The sequence below is a fragment of the Zingiber officinale genome, chromosome 5A, assembly GCF_018446385.1.
Source record: "Zingiber officinale cultivar Zhangliang chromosome 5A, Zo_v1.1, whole genome shotgun sequence".
Classification (NCBI taxonomy): domain Eukaryota; kingdom Viridiplantae; phylum Streptophyta; class Magnoliopsida; order Zingiberales; family Zingiberaceae; genus Zingiber; species Zingiber officinale.
Genome location: NC_055994.1, coordinates 130,760,466 through 130,776,156, shown reverse-complemented (window position 1 = coordinate 130,776,156; position 15,691 = coordinate 130,760,466). Strand labels below are relative to the sequence as shown.

Sequence of the window (15,691 nt, the reverse complement as noted above, 5' to 3'; positions counted from 1 at the left end):
AGAATGCTAACATCGGCCGATGATTAATCTCAAATAAATTTAGATTCTAACTACATCCCACTATAAAAAATATATATATACATCGTGGATTCTTTAGAGTCTACTTAATGCACCGTACTAACAGTGTTGGATGGATAGGATGAGTTAGCCCATTTATAATTCAAATTTGCCCTGGGCCGGACCGAGTCCGAGTCTAATTTTTAGCTACAACAAGTTACGGTTGGGCCGGATGAGACAATCCATTTATTATGGAGCGCTGCTCGAAGCCACTGGCGAGCAGCGACCTCTCCCCTTCCCGTTTCGAGCAGCGCGGGACGACGACCCCCAAGCAACCGCCGGCGGTGCTGTTCTCCCTCGGAAACCTGAGGTCCTCTCTCTTGTTTCCTCCCCTCGGAAACGAGGGGCGATCTTCCGGCTCTTTTTCATTTTTCTTCCGATCTCTCTGTCGCTCGCTCGTGCTATCCGTATGGTGGCAGTGACGTCACTGAGACCGGATCGTTGTGTTGGAGGTGAGTTTCTCAGGTAAGTTGATCGCTTATCTTCATGTTAACCCCTGCTAATTCCTTTGTTGATCTTGTCGGGGTGCAGTGGGCTGATTTTTCAATCCGATTTGTCGGGTCTCTCAATCGGTAAACAAGTGCAGGTAAGGGTTCCTTAACTCCTAGTTCTATGCGTGCAATTATTGCTTGCAAAAATGTTTAGCTGTTACCTTCAAAGCTTAACACCTATTGGTCATCCAGACTGGATTGATTCGGATTTTCCCCATTGCGTACCTCCTTTTTATCGCCTCCTTGGTTAAGGAAGTGGTTTGGTAAGGGTTCTATCTTATTTTATTTTTGTTTTAAGATTGATTTGGTGCTAATGTCCCTGTTTACCAGATAACTTTAGGGGGAATGTGGGGCGGGTTATTAATGTATGGTGTTTACTTTTTAAAATGATTGGTATTTGTGTGTTTCTAGATTTAGTATTTATATGAGATGTTCTTGTTCATAATCTGAAATATTATACGATCTTTTAGAAATAGATACAATGTGTAGTTTGCTATACAGTCTTTATCCTATGTTATTTCTTGTTATCCTTGTTATGGATGTCCTTGTCTTGCAAATTGTCACCTGCTGAGGTAATTCCTTGCACATGGAAGTACACCCTGAGATGTGATAGTTAAATGTTGTGTTTATTTCAACAAAAGTAAGAGAACTACAGGATAAAGATAATAATATCAGTTTTTGTACTCACAAAATAGATATGAAGGAATTTAATTCCACCATTCTATTACTGGTCCCAGTCAAACAAAAATGATGAAATGAAATTTAAACATCTAATAAATATAAATAAATAATATTTTTTCGTTTAAAATTTGCCAAAATAAATAAGATGAATGAATTAGAATAGAAGTAAGATACTTATTGGTGAGATTGACAGGCTGTGTTAAACACTGTTATCTAGTTATTATTTTTCCTTCACATTCATGCAGGTGAAAGTGAATAATATTTTACATAGCTGTCTCAATTGTAAGAACAATGCCCACTTCTTTGGCCCAATTTGCTATTTTTCCAGTCAAGGACGTCAGAAGGATCAATAGTCAGCTTCAGTGCTTGAGGAGGGATAATAGGGCGATGTTGCAATTTCACTTCTTTGCGGGCTTACAAAAGGAAGCTAGCTTAAGTTTTTTGTCAAGACCTCTGCATGATTTTCATTCTTCTGCTTCAGGATACTGCTTTATCCCACATGGAAAAGCTAGTCTGGAAGTCAGTGTGTTTGAACTTTTAACAGAGCAAGCAGTTAAGCTTATCACTATTGCACAAGAAAAAGCAAAAGGGCTGGGCCATGCATTTGTCGAGCCAGAACATATTTTGTTGGCTCTTACGGGTGACAAAGATAGTATTGTGACAAATGATTTTAAATTGATGAGAATCACCACAAAACATGTCGATCAACAAGATATTACTCTAAGTGAAAGTGAATTTGTTACTGAGATATCTTTTTCACCACGTGCAAAACATGTTCTAGAACTTTCATTGAAAGAAGCTCATAAACATGGTATGTTTTTGACATGAAACTATCATTGGAACTTTTTTATAGGTTGAATTTTCAACTCTCTTTTTTAGTTACACAAATACATGGAGGTTCTTAAATGAAGGAGAAAGTGCATTTATCAGGTTTCAACTTGAGACCATTTGACTCATTAGGCAAATATTTGACCATTTGTGCTAATGAAGTGGTAACTCTACCTTGGATTGTTTCTTATTTTCTTCAGAACTACTCTCTAAGCTTCCTTATGTTAGTTCACTTGTTTAGATTTTTGCTAGTTTTTTATTTAGCTACCAATATTCTTGAGCACTATCTTTATTTGAAGGATTTGTTTAAATTTTGTGTTGCAAACTATGCTTATTCTCAATTAGTTGCTTCTCAAACAAGTGATTAGAGTGTTTTCAATCATTTATGAATATAATCCAGCTGAACAGTGCAATTTCATGTAATTCTTTATAGAAAGCAGCACATTCTTGATACATATTTCAAGAGAAGCCAGTAAATGGTACCATTTGAAGTACACACTGTGTTTATTCAACTAATGATACATAGTGATCAAGCCAAAGTTTGAGTTGCATATGTTTCTGCAGTACATTTTAATACACAGAAAAAACACTCAACTTTGATTCCCCTTTTGGTCATTTTGGATAAGAAAGTAAGGAAGTTGTTGAAATAAGTGTGATCTTTTGGGTCCTTGGTAAAGTTTTATGATCACCGTTTTCATCCTAGTTCAAATGGCGGTGTTGGAAGTAGCACAAGGAACATTTCAGCACTGGAATTATTTTGTTATTTGTGAATTTTCCCCATATAATTACAGAGGACTTGAAGGATCAAATTATTCAGATTTCAAGACACTCATATCTGAGGTTTCTATAGCTATAACAAGATTAATTTCTTTTATTCTCCGTGTATCTTTGATACTAGATGAAATTAAATGTTTCATCCTAAAAGGATGCTTTTAGTTATTTCTATAGTTAAAAGAAATATGAGAACTGTTGTTGTTATACTAGGAATGCAAATCATTTACTTTATACGTTCTTTATAAAATATAGAAAATGATTAGGTACTAATAATGATAATTGTGTAATTGAAATTGATTCTAAATATGGGTTGGAAGTTGTACATTGAAATATGCCAAAATCTGGCCTTATAATATGGGACATATTATTTCAGTGGAATAGGAGCTAGTCATATGATCCACAAACGTCATTCTATTTCCTGATTTATGTGGGACTGACTTTTTTCCTTGAGTAATGACCTGGTTATTTTGGCTTACATCTGCCTGATCTGGGCCAAAACTTGACTGAAATCTTACCTGTGTACTATTATCTTGAGTCCTTGAGGTCACGAGGAGATGCTTTTGAAGTATTTCTCTTTATAATGTTATCTCAAATCTCAATCAAGCAATCTACCAGTTTCAAAAAGCAAAGCTGTTTATTGCATAGCAGTTGCAACTTGCAAGAACAGTTACTCCTAAAGTTTGCTTTAATGACTAAAATGGCTATTGATATTCTTGCTTGACTGGTAACCGGGAATCTTTTCTGTGTTAATCTGGTTTGCAACTATAGTGACACTCTTATACTGGGTTTGGTTGCTGAATCTTTTCAGCAGTGATCATTACATCATTTCAGCTGTACAAAGCAACACAATCATAAATGATAATATATATCCACACATATTTTAGTTGCTTTCTCTTGGTCAGTGATGGTAATTATCATTGATTTTTAGGTCATAACTATATAGGAATGACACACCTGCTTATTGGGTTACTTTGTGAGAGTGGAAGTGCAAGTATTTCTGAACTGGAGAATCTCAGAGTTGATCCAGGCATCATAAATAAGGTAAATAACAGCTTATATTTGAAGAGTTGATCCAGACTTGATGGACTTATATTTGAAGAATCAGTTTATATAGGTTTTGATAGGGATGTGATTTTTGGTATATTCTATATGAAAATAATTTTTCCCATCTATTTTTAAATAGGCTGATCAACCTGAAAGAGATAAGGAGCTATGGGACAAGATAATTGCTCTAATTGATAAGGCCAACAAGAGGAGAACAGTAGAAAGTGAGGCAAGTGCTTCAAATCTAGTAGTAGCAAAAGGGAACGTGGAACACATTGTGTCTTCCTCAACAAAAGCCCCTGTGGAAAATGCTTTATTTGATGGATCTAGCCTCCCCGTGATGGACAAGAATATTGGTAACCATGTTATTCCTCAGGATGAAACTATAAAAGACAATAGCAATGTGATACAACTAAAAAACCATCCTTCTCCCTTTATTAAAATCCCATCGTGGGCCTCCTTGCATCCATCCCCCTCCAGCTTGTCATCCATGCCAGGTCAACACCAAAATGGCCGCCTTGAGAGTGTCCACCTTCTTTCCCTTGCCAACCATGGTAGATTCAATGAAGCTCGAGAGTTCCTAGATTTCATGGACTCTTCTGGCATCAGTATAAAACGGCATGTGTACCAATCTCTCTTTACAGCCTGTGGCATCTCGAAATCCATAAATGATGGAAGATTCTTCCACAATCACATGATGAAGAAAATTGGAAGTAAAGACCTTAATACATCTATTGCTGATTGCCTCCTTAAGATGTATGTTCGTTGTTTAGGCTTTGATGATGCTTATAGAGTTTTCCATAAAATGTCTAATAAGATGTTGAGTAGTTGGAACATCATGATTTCTGGTTTTGTTCACAATGGACACCTTCAAGAGGCTCTTGATCTTTTCTTGAGGATGAAAGACGAGGGCTTTGACCCAGATATGAAAATTTTTGCTTGCTTGCTGCATGGGTGCACAATAGATTTGAATGTTGATATTGGCAAGCAGATCCACTCTTACATGGTTAAAATTGGGTTTTCAAATGATATATCTATTGATACAGAGCTTGTTAATATGTATGCAAAATGTGGGTACTTGGATAGTTCTGCTCTTGTTCTGGATCACATGGTGGAGAGGAATGCCACATCTTGGACAAGTCTCATGGTTGGATATACCCAGGCTAGTCGACAATTTGAAGCACTGGTTTTGTTTAAGCATATGATGTTGGAAAACACAGAGTTGGATCCATTTGTGTTCTCAATTGTCCTCAAGGCATGCTCTGAGTCGGGAAATTGGAAGGCAGGGAAGCAGATTCATGGTTGCATCATTAAACTAGGAATGGATTCTGATGTTTCAGCAGGAACACCTATTGTTGACTTCTATGTCAATGATGGCAATATTCTCGAAGCTCAAAATGCTTTTGATAGGATCTCTCAACCCAATGAGGTTGCATGGAGTGCAATTATTGCTGGTTACTCACAATTGGGTAGACATGAGGAGTGCTTCCGGATGTTCAAATTCTTGAGGAGTAGAAACATTACATTGAACTCTTTCATATATTCTAGCCTTTTTCAAGCTTCTTCAGCATTAACTGATTCAAGTTCTGGTAGTCAATTGCATGCTGATGCAATAAAGAGATGTCTCATTTCCAATCTTGTTGGTGACAGTGCTTTGGTCACTATGTATGCAAGATGTGGTGACATGCGATATGCACAGAAAGCATTTGAATTGATAGCAGAACCAGATACTGTTGCTTGGACAGCTATCATTACAGGTTGCTCTTATCATGGTCAGGCTTCAGAAGCTTTGGATTTTTTTGATATGATGATAAGTTGTAATGTTAAGCCGAATGCCATCACATTTATTGGTCTTCTGAATGCCTGTAGTCACACTGGTTTGGTTTCTTTAGCAAAAGAATATTTAGATTCAATGTATGTGGGTTATGGTGTTGAAGCTACTGTTGATCACTACAACTGTATGGTGGATGTTTACTGTCGTGCTGGCCAACTGGAGGCTGCATATGAGTTGATCAGCTCTGGTTCCTTCAAACCTGATTCTATGAGTTGGAAGATTTTGTTGAGTGGGTGCACCACCTACCGAAACATGGTCCTTGGTAAGATTGCAGGTGAGAATCTTCTTAGACTTGATCCCAATGATACTGCTGCTTATATCCTCATATTCAACATGTACACTGGAGCTGGAAGATGGGAAGAGGCAGCCTTTGTTAGAAAAATGATGAATGAAAGAGGAATTAGAAAGGAAGTTAGTTGCAGTTGGATAACCGTTAGGGGTACCATTCATAGATTTATTGTGGGTGATAAACACCACCCCTTGACTAAACATATTTATTTCAAACTGCATGAGTTGGAGAGATTAGTAATGCTTTCTGAATCTCAGGTTTCCACTAATGAAGACGTCAGTATCATACACAAGCAGCGAATGGAGCAACTTCTTGACCATAGTGAGAGGCTTGCAATTGCCTTTGGGCTTATGTCATTACCTACACGCTGTCCAATTACAGTTTTTAAGAATCTTCGTGTTTGTAATGATTGTCATTCTTTTACAAAGATGGTTTCTAAAGTAACTGGACGTGAGATAATCGTAAGAGATTCAAATCGATTCCATCATTTCAGAGGTGGAAGGTGTTCATGTGATGACTATTGGTGACTAGGGTGCAAATTTTCCTTCCAGAGTCATCAGAATCTATTTAGTACTAAAACAACCTTCTGAAATCAAGTTTTCATCCAGTTGAAAAGAATCAGCCATTCAGAAAATAAAGATCCTAATTCATCAACTGAATGTAAAAAATGATGTCTACTTTTCTTAAATTATTCAGCCAGATGAAGAGCAAGATTCCCAACCGTGGCTAGACAGTTCTTCCTCTTGGAAAATAGTGGATGTCTGGAATTCCTTGATTCTCTGTTTTCATCATTGTTATATTTAAGGTAAAAACAGATATCAGATCATTATTTTTTTAATGGCAAGATTCATATTGCTGATAATCCTAATTTTTGTTATTTGTTAATAGTTTTGGAGCTTGTAAGCACTAAATTGGTGGACGCATGCTCTCGGGAAAAAAATCCCTCCTAACCCCTAGCCAACTTAGTGGTTGGCTATACAGATCATTATTTTTTTAATGGCAAGATTCATATTGCTGATAATCCCAATTTTTGTTATTTGTTAATAGTTCTGGAGCTTGTAAGCACTAAATTGGTGGACGCATGCTCTCGGGAAAAAAAATCTCTTCCAACCCCTAGCCAACTTAGTGGTTGGTTATAAGATGATCTCGTGATTTATCTTATTTCATGTAACCTGAGGACGAGCTCTTAGGGGCGCTAGGATGAATATAATCATCTTTTAATGGAGCTTGTAAGCACTAGAAAAACATATCAAAGTCTACCAGTGGTCTTTGAAATTGCCTTTGCATCTGTTGTAATGAACAATTATTCCTTGGTAAGCTGACTACATGATCACATGCCAATACCAAAAGAGTGTTGCTCATCGAGAATATTTGCTTTTCCTGGTGTTAGTGTGCTATTTTATTTGTCATTATCTGCTCTTTTGGGCGTATCTACCTTTTAGATGAATTGCTCTTAGAAATGATGCTTGATGCTCCTCTCTGTAAGCTTCCCAAATGTGATCTCTTCTATAGTTTAGTTGCAGAGTTGAGTTAAATGATGAGACAATATTATCAGGATGATGAATCTAATGGCAATTTTCTAGAGTCGCAGGAGGTTGTTTTTCCCTCTGATATTGACTTAAAGACCATTAATCAAGAAAGTATATATTGTGTATCTTTAATCTTTTGCTATGGCTGCCAGTTCCATCATCAGCATAATCTTATTCATCAAAATACATCTCCACTGATGCAAATTCCAGTGTCACGACATTATCATAACTTAATGGTTTTGACTTTTGACACTGCAAATGGCTACGCTATCTTATTCAGGCACTGGCAAAATATTCAGTCATTGATCTACCTTGATGTTTTCATTCTTGATATCATCTTTAGTATTCTCAGTTGAACATAGTTCTCTATTTCAATAGTTATATTCTGCTTCTATTTTCACAAATGAGCATAAAGAAGAGGCCTCTTAGTTCTAATATCCAATAGTAAACTGATTAGCTGATGTAGTTACTTTTGTTACACAGGCAATGCCTATATTATCATCTGATAGGGTCTTGCTTGGGACGATGATATCTAGTTGAACTTGTGAGTTACAGCTTCCTGGAAGGCCAGAAAACTTGTAAAGAGCTCAGAGAAACGGTATAGCAAAGCATTGGTTACCCCCAAACTGTTAGTTTCTAGCTCCACCACCATGAAATGATACCTTTATTGAAGTTTTTGAACTGGTGAAGACTTGAAAAGAGCATACAATTACAGAATATGTTTTTTGATACTTGAATGTCATCTCATTGTCTTTAATCTGCAAGACCTCATTGGTTTGGCATTGACAGTTGGGCAAACAGCATTACTAGGAGGGATTTAAAGCTTAAGAATGGGCAGACGGGATGAACAAATCTGATGATGAGGAAAATTATTCTGATCAGGTATAATAACAGGAACCAACATGGATCATATTTCTTTTCCTTGGACTGAACTCCTATTGAGAAGGTCCCGATTGTCCTTTAGTGTCAATGCCTTCAACCAAACACCTTATTATTTGACTACAAGCCAACATGAGACTTTACACGGTGAGGGTTGAAATACAAGTCTGTTGGACAGAGGGACGAGGAGAGCCTCTTGAGGGACAATGCTATTGTAAGTATAAAATCCAGATTCGTATTCTTTATTCTCTACAGTGGCTACCCAGCGTTGTTCAACAATTTTTTTTATCGGAAGCCATGTTAGATGGTATCACCAGCAAACTGCCTCATGCATGTCATGAAGATTGGCCAGAACAAAGAACTGCTTGGTAACACCAGATAACTTGATGTAAAAAATTGTTGCTACTCAATAATCATGGCGATTAATAATGTATAGATTGTTGATTGTTCATTGTCTGAAGGCAAAGCCAAGGCGTACTTCATTCTCATGTTTTTTTTTCTTTCTATAATATACTGAGAACGGTCACTACAAGCCTATGATTTTTAATATTCACGACAGCTTCCATTAGATTAGCTGATAGCAAGGAAGCTTTTTACTGAGTCATGGTTATCGACAGCATGTTGACGATGATGTCTAAATGGAATGAAGTCGGTTTAGACTTAGTCAAAAGGATATCAAATTTGGACAAATATCTTTACTAATCGAATTTCAAACTCTAAATTTTAATATAAAACGGAAAAATTAGTTTGCAGATTAACAAATCATGAAATAAGAATCATTCAAATCGAGTTCACAAAATGCGACAAGCTTCCTTGAGTTATAATAGTCAAGCTTAAGAAAGTACGCAGCTACTGAGTAAAAACATTTAGCTTGCAACAAATGAGAAAAATGATGACCATACGAAAACAAACGCAGTGATCAGTGACCAACAAGAAACTTTGTACATAACAGTTTAGCATTAATTTAAGGTTGTAGGTCATCACAGAATAATCAACATAAAAGCTCCAGTCCTGAGAACTTGAGAAGTGCAGAACTTAAGTGAAAAGGAGATACCAGGCCTAAAAGAACACATTACTATAGATTCAACTCTTTAGATCTAAATCCAGCCCTCCTCGCCTCCTCGTGTGTTGACGGGAAAAGTTCCACATACCTTGAGCCAATTGTCATCTTATCCTTAGACATAGCCTTCCTTGCCCCATCCTCAGACGGAAACAACACAAAGGCCTCACCAGTGGCTTTCCCATCCAAGCGATAGCCAATGTGCACTTTGTCCTCACTCAGCTCAAATTCCCCAAAGAAGTCGATGATATCAGACTTGGTCACAGAGTAGGGAAGACCTCGGAGCTTCAGGACCTCGTTCTCCAACTTATCCTTGTCTTCGTATGACTTTCTCGCATGAACAGGCGGCGCATCTTTGTAGTAATCATCTTCTAAGGACCAGCCACCGCTGTTAACCTCTGCAGCCACTGCCCGGTAGTAGTCTTGTTTGCTGCACGGGAAAACTTCAATGTACCTGTGGCCCATATTATGCCTATCCTTCCGCAAGGCAAAGTCAGCCTGCATGGGCGATGGAAAGACGACAAAAGCATCTCCTGTGAAACGCCCATTCTTGTTAACCAGCAGGCAATCCACGATATCTAGACCCATGAAGAATTTGATGATATCCAAGTCAGTGCAGTTGAAAGGAAGGCCTCTCAGTCTGACCACAGGGAAGGGGGGAATGCTGCTAAACCCTCTGCTGAAACTGCTGTCGTGGGGTTGGTAGGAGCTTCCGATGCCTCCCATCGGCAAGAAAGGGGATGGTTCCACGATCCGCAACCTCTTCGAGCCAACCTCGTATCCATCCGCTCCGCCGAAGCTGCTGTTCACTGCGAAGTAGGGATTTGACTCCATCATTCTCGGCCTCTTTGTCCCATCGTACCCGCCTGAAAACCCCCCGCTTCCCAACATTGCCCTTCACATAATCCAACAACCCAAGGAGACAAAACCCCCCTCGCTCAATCCCCCATATTTATTAAAGGCCTTACCCAACTTTATAATAAAATTTACTCTATTATTGTATCGCCCAGAAAATGTTTCCCACTCAACATGAACATGTAATGCAACAAAAAAAAAAAAGGAAGCATGAAACCGAAATAAATCCAAGAAAAAAAATCAAGGAAAAAGTTGACCAATAAACAATTGACAAAATGGATATAAAGAATAGATAAGAAAACATGCAAGACTTGGAGAAAACATACAACAATTGGCTATTTTTCATCTGAAACAAGCAATGAAATCAATAGGATGATAACTAAGCCAGCTGATGTTGATGAATTTTCTGAGTTTTTTTATAATAATACTAATTTTCATAAGTACATATCTAACGAAACGCGTGCCTTGGATCCGCCTGGCGAGAACTCAAATTACTTCTAGTAATTTTGTATTCCACGTTTAAAGGGATTCCATGCCTCACACACATAGTACCTATGCAATCACAGACCTAATTTTACAGACGGCATATATGTTACAGCAATAAACCAGTTAAACATCAAATTAATTGATTCAAAATCTTATAAGGGAGTCACATAATATCATTCTAATATCTAAACTTTCCGATTAACTTTATGGCCGTTCTTAAAAACTCTGAAAGCTCACCAGAATGAAGAAAGCCGATAATGAAATCTCTTTCGAGGAAAAAGGGATCTGAAGATAACAGTCCAAATAAAACGCACAAATCGCAAACGAAGATCTGGCTCAAAATAAATCCCCCAAAGATTAGATCAAACGAGAGGGTGAGAAAACAAAGGGCGAATTTTGCCTTCTAAAACGAACGAGTAGATTTTCTTGCTTACCCTCGTGACCCGTACATGTTTGCTGCACTCTTCCGCCGCGGCGATCAATCAATCACCAAGATATCGCGTAGACGCCGTCGCTCCGCCGGTGCAACAGGAGAAATCGAACCCTAGTTTCGTTTTTATAGTCCTTGATCCTTGCGGCTTACAGGCCTGTTATTTCAAGGCCCATGACCTGGCCCAGCCCAAATTGAAAATTCTGTTAAAAACTTTCACTTTTTTTTTTAAAAAAAAATTGTTGAGAATATCACATCTTCTTCCATAGTCCATATCCGTGTACTGTCTGGGCCTAAATCCGTTTGCCAGCTTTGCTGGGTCGTGCTGGGTTAGACCAGCTCGGGTCAACTCAGCCGGTTCGAACCAACCCAGCACGATCACAGGACGAAATAATTTTTTTTTAAAAAAAAAATTAAAAATTGAAGATAAAATAAAATTGTTTACGAGAAGAAAGGATCAATGCAATCAAAGAGTATTAAGACGACAAATAGTTAGCTTACTTTATTTTATATATATATATATAAAAGATTTACACATACATATGCATCTTCAGCATGTATCGTTTACACGCTCAGCTCATAGCTCCCTACTGTGTGTAACTAGACCATCGTCAACACTGAGAAGCGTCACATGCGGCAGACGGTGCAGGTGCAATCAGGGCCGCACCTGCAGCCTTCCTTCCCCACCGCGGCGTCAGCCGGCACTGCCCCGCAGGTGCAGTCGGCGCAGCTGCAGTGCGACCCGCAGGAGCACAGCGCGTGCGTCACCTCCACCGACTTCGCGCACCTGCAGGCGCTGCCGCCTGCGCACGGCACGTCGCAGCCTCAGGAGTCGTCGCAGGCGGCGGTCGCCGACTTCCCTCTGCCGCGTCCTAGGCGCTCCATGTCAGGATTAGCGGAAGTACGACAGCCGGAGCCAGAAGGGGAGTCCTTAAAAAGGATCACTCCGGGAAGCTCGGCTCGTGACGTGGACAGGCCGCGCCGGCCGCGTGGTGCGCATGCGCGACGCCATGTGCGAGCGAGGAAACTAGACGTCGCTCTTTGAGACTGCCACGGCGGCGGCCTGCTGCACTAGCGGTGCGTTCATCGCCGCCACTGGTTTAATTTGCTTTATCTTCTTCTTTTTTTTAAAAAAAAAAAATTAGTTTACTATTACTTTTATACAATATTTCTGCAATATTGAGATCTTTAATTTAGGACTTTTTAGTCCAACGATTCAACAGAGTCAGTTGGCTTTGATCGAAAGTAGGATGGGCACATGATCGATCAAAGTTTGATTTGATTAATTTATAAATTTAGTTTTATATAAATATATAAGTTTTTTTTTAAAAAAAAATTGATTCGATTTTGTTTTAAAATTTTATAAATCGGTCAAATCAAACTATTATTATATTATAAACAATTTATTATTGATATATCTAAATCGGATGAAAATTATTGGGTTAAATGACAAGAACGCCCTTTTAAATGATTGTTACATGTTCCCATCCTTGTAAAATAATAAAATGATACAATTGTCTTTCATTATACAGATAGTTTATGTTCCTAGTAGGTAGCAGTTACAAATTTACAGTTGCTATCTAGTGATAGCTGTATGATTAAAATTTAAGACTAAAATTATTTGGAGCCTTTGGAATGTTAGAATGTATACTAAAAGTTTATTTTTTTGTAAATATTTATATTTGAAATAAAGAATCATATTGGTCAAATATCTATATTTAAATGCTAAGTGTAGTTGTTCAATTAATTTATCTTGTAAATAACATGGTGTGTGGTACCACACACAGAAGAGCATGTTATCAATTCCTTATAAATTATAAACATTAACTTACGACTAAGATGGAAAGGAACAAACCATTGGAATAGTCGTAGTGTAATTTGATATTAGTTTATCTTAACTATAAAATTACACTAGTACACTCTGAGTATATTGAGCAGGACCATTTAAGGTATAGTTCTTTTTATAACGTGTTGCGGACCACGATGCAACCCGTAGTATTATGGGGCTCCACTGGTGAAGATGGAAGATATCACCCCTTGTTTCGTGTAAAAATTGGTTGCACTCAGCTTAGCTCGTGATCGCCCCTTCATGCTTAAATTCCTAGATCCGCCACTAATAATGTGTATGCTGAGTAAACTTTGAGATGTTATAATTTTTTAACTCAGATTGAACTACAGGACATATAATATATCAAATCGAAGATCTCTAAACGAACTTCGAGATCTCTAAATGTTGGTATCGTTAGTACTAATAATCAAATTTTGATTTTGATATATGACAAAAGGTTAAAGTTACATTATTTGTGATATAATGTATTTTCCTAGTGTGTAGACTTTGACAGGTCTAAAGGAGTTAATACTAAGCTGAAGTCTAGTTAGGTCAAGAGGACCTGATAACTGGTAAGAAGCTCAGATAGGTCAAGAGATGACTTGATATCTGATAGGAAATTTAGTTGGACTTGCAGGACCTAACAACTAGCTGAAATTCAGATGGGGTATATAGCAGGAAGACCTAGTAGGTCAAAAGATCAGATGTCAAGTAAGTTCGCATTTGGTAAGTTGAGATAAGCAATTGGATGAGAGATCCAGTGAGAACGAGTCCTAATGCGACTGTATGCTCTAGTTCAACTTATATCTATTTTGAAAATCTAAGTTGAGACCAAGGCTAGGTCCTGATTTTGATAAAAACAAGATATAATTCATAAATTTATTTTATTTTATTATGTACTAACTCAATTTTATAGAGAATTTTGTTATTTGAACTTACACGCTTTTGTAGGAGCTAAATGAAAAAAATAAGCCTCAGATGAACAGTATTGGGGGTACCTCGGCAAATCGCCTTGGATTGATGGAGGTGTCCCAGAGCAGATAAGCATCAAGGATAAAACTTCAGCACTGAAGGTACCTCGAGTTGATGGAGGCACCTCGGGTTAGAGAGTTGGAGGCACCCTCAGCCGAATAGAGACACCTCTGAGTGGATAGAAGCCAAAGTTCATGAAGAGGATCAACTCGAATGGAGGCGCTCCAAAGGCATTGGAGGCACCTCCAATACCCTTTAAAAGGAGGCTTCAGTCAGTGAATTCTATCCAACTTTCTAACAAGCACCTAAACTCTTTATGTTGTGCCATCTTCTCACTTTTACTTTGCTATGACACTGCTATGTCCAACTATTGACGTTAGAGCAACACTAACCTCGAGCCACACTTTTCACACTTTACAAGTGTTGGTAACATTTTTTTTGTTAAATACTATAACTCTTGTATAAGAAAGTGTATATTGTGTGTTAGCAGTTACGGTTTCGTAGTTGCTACAATGTAATTATTAAATTGTAAATTTTAAGAGACTATAACTTTTGACTCAGGTAGAACCACTAGACGCATAATATATCAAATCAAAGCTCATTCATGTATCAGTATATAAGAGGAGGGGAGGTGAATCATGTTTTAAAAAAACTTTTCTTTTTTAGTTTGAAAATTAATGTGTAGCGGAAAAAATAGAATAAGAAAAAGAAATAGAGGAATCAAAACACATTTAGTTTTACTTGGTTTGGAATCTTCGACGACTCCTACTCTAGAGCTCATGCCCCTTTGGGACGTATCCGATGGGCAATCCACTAAACAATCGAATCTCGGTTACAAAAGAAGAAAGTGTAACAATCTAGGTATATCAAATTGAAACTCATTCAGATATCTACAATTTATTATGAGGTAAAACTCGTAACGACCAGGTTTCAAGTTCAAAAAAATCTCGTTTAAATCCTTTTCGAAAGCTCCGAATAATCCTAGTTTTTTTTTTCCATGTTGTAGTAGCTATAATACCACTATAATATGCCTATTTAGGTGGGAAAAAATAGAAGAGTGATAATAATGACAATAAGTTGTTAATTTATATCGGAGGATATTTATATCATATTACAAGAGGGTGGGGCACCCTTTTTATAATAAATCAATGTAGGGTGCCTCTTTGACGATTTATTTAAAAAAGGGCGCCCTTTCAATTTTTGACAAAAATTATTTAATTTAACCGTCTATATCATCAATCAACTGATAAAAAAAAGTAATTCAATATTTAATCAAATTAATCCATTTAATACAAATTTTATTTGTTTGATTTTAATGATAAAGTTCAATTGATTCGATTTTAATGATAAAATTATGATCTCATAAAGTTTAGCAGCATACATATTATAGTAGCATAGTTTTGTAGCTACTACAACTGTGTGGTGACTTTATCATAGCTGTTACAACTACAAGTTCAACTTTAAAATATCATAACTTTTAATTTAGATTTAACCATGAAATACATAATATATCAAATCGAAGCTCGTTCAAATATCTTTGATTTGACATATTATGTATTTGGTGATTCAATTTGAGGAAAAAATGATGGCCTCTCAAAGTTTATCCAGTATACACGACGTAGCAATTACGAAACTATAGTTACTATAACTATAA

At 37.4% G+C, this 15,691-nt stretch overlaps 2 protein-coding genes across 16 annotated transcripts; one reads left to right on the top strand and one right to left on the bottom strand.

The window, feature by feature from the left end:
- The first annotated feature begins 251 nt into the window (after positions 1–251).
- LOC121981807 (pentatricopeptide repeat-containing protein At5g13270, chloroplastic-like) lies at positions 252–8,938 on the top strand. Of its 13 annotated transcripts, none has more exons than XM_042534550.1 (9): positions 252–509; positions 589–643; positions 741–811; positions 1,475–2,040; positions 3,760–3,872; positions 4,015–6,803; positions 8,011–8,125; positions 8,317–8,409; positions 8,492–8,938. In XM_042534550.1, exons 4-6 carry the CDS (start codon positions 1,521–1,523, stop codon positions 6,523–6,525), a joined length of 3,144 nt encoding a protein of 1,047 aa, XP_042390484.1. In that variant the 5' UTR covers positions 252–509; positions 589–643; positions 741–811; positions 1,475–1,520; the 3' UTR covers positions 6,526–6,803; positions 8,011–8,125; positions 8,317–8,409; positions 8,492–8,938. The 13 variants fall into 13 exon arrangements, with proteins under 13 accessions (XP_042390484.1, XP_042390483.1, XP_042390482.1 ...); XM_042534549.1 differs by having other exon boundaries at positions 8,011–8,155; XM_042534548.1 differs by having other exon boundaries at positions 8,011–8,211.
- A 406-nt stretch (positions 8,939–9,344) lies between these two features.
- On the bottom strand, positions 9,345–11,338 carry LOC121981806 (heterogeneous nuclear ribonucleoprotein H2-like). Of its 3 annotated transcripts, XM_042534538.1 has the most exons (3): positions 11,242–11,336; positions 11,045–11,138; positions 9,345–10,275 (listed from the first exon to the last, which is right to left on the bottom strand). In XM_042534538.1, exon 3 carries the CDS (start codon positions 10,190–10,192, stop codon positions 9,482–9,484), a length of 711 nt encoding a protein of 236 aa, XP_042390472.1. In that variant the 5' UTR covers positions 10,193–10,275; positions 11,045–11,138; positions 11,242–11,336; the 3' UTR covers positions 9,345–9,481. The 3 variants fall into 3 exon arrangements, with proteins under 3 accessions (XP_042390472.1, XP_042390471.1, XP_042390470.1); XM_042534537.1 differs by lacking the exon at positions 11,045–11,138 and having other exon boundaries at positions 11,242–11,338; XM_042534536.1 differs by lacking the exon at positions 11,045–11,138 and having other exon boundaries at positions 9,345–10,361; positions 11,242–11,334.
- Between the last annotated feature and the right edge of the window lie 4,353 nt (positions 11,339–15,691).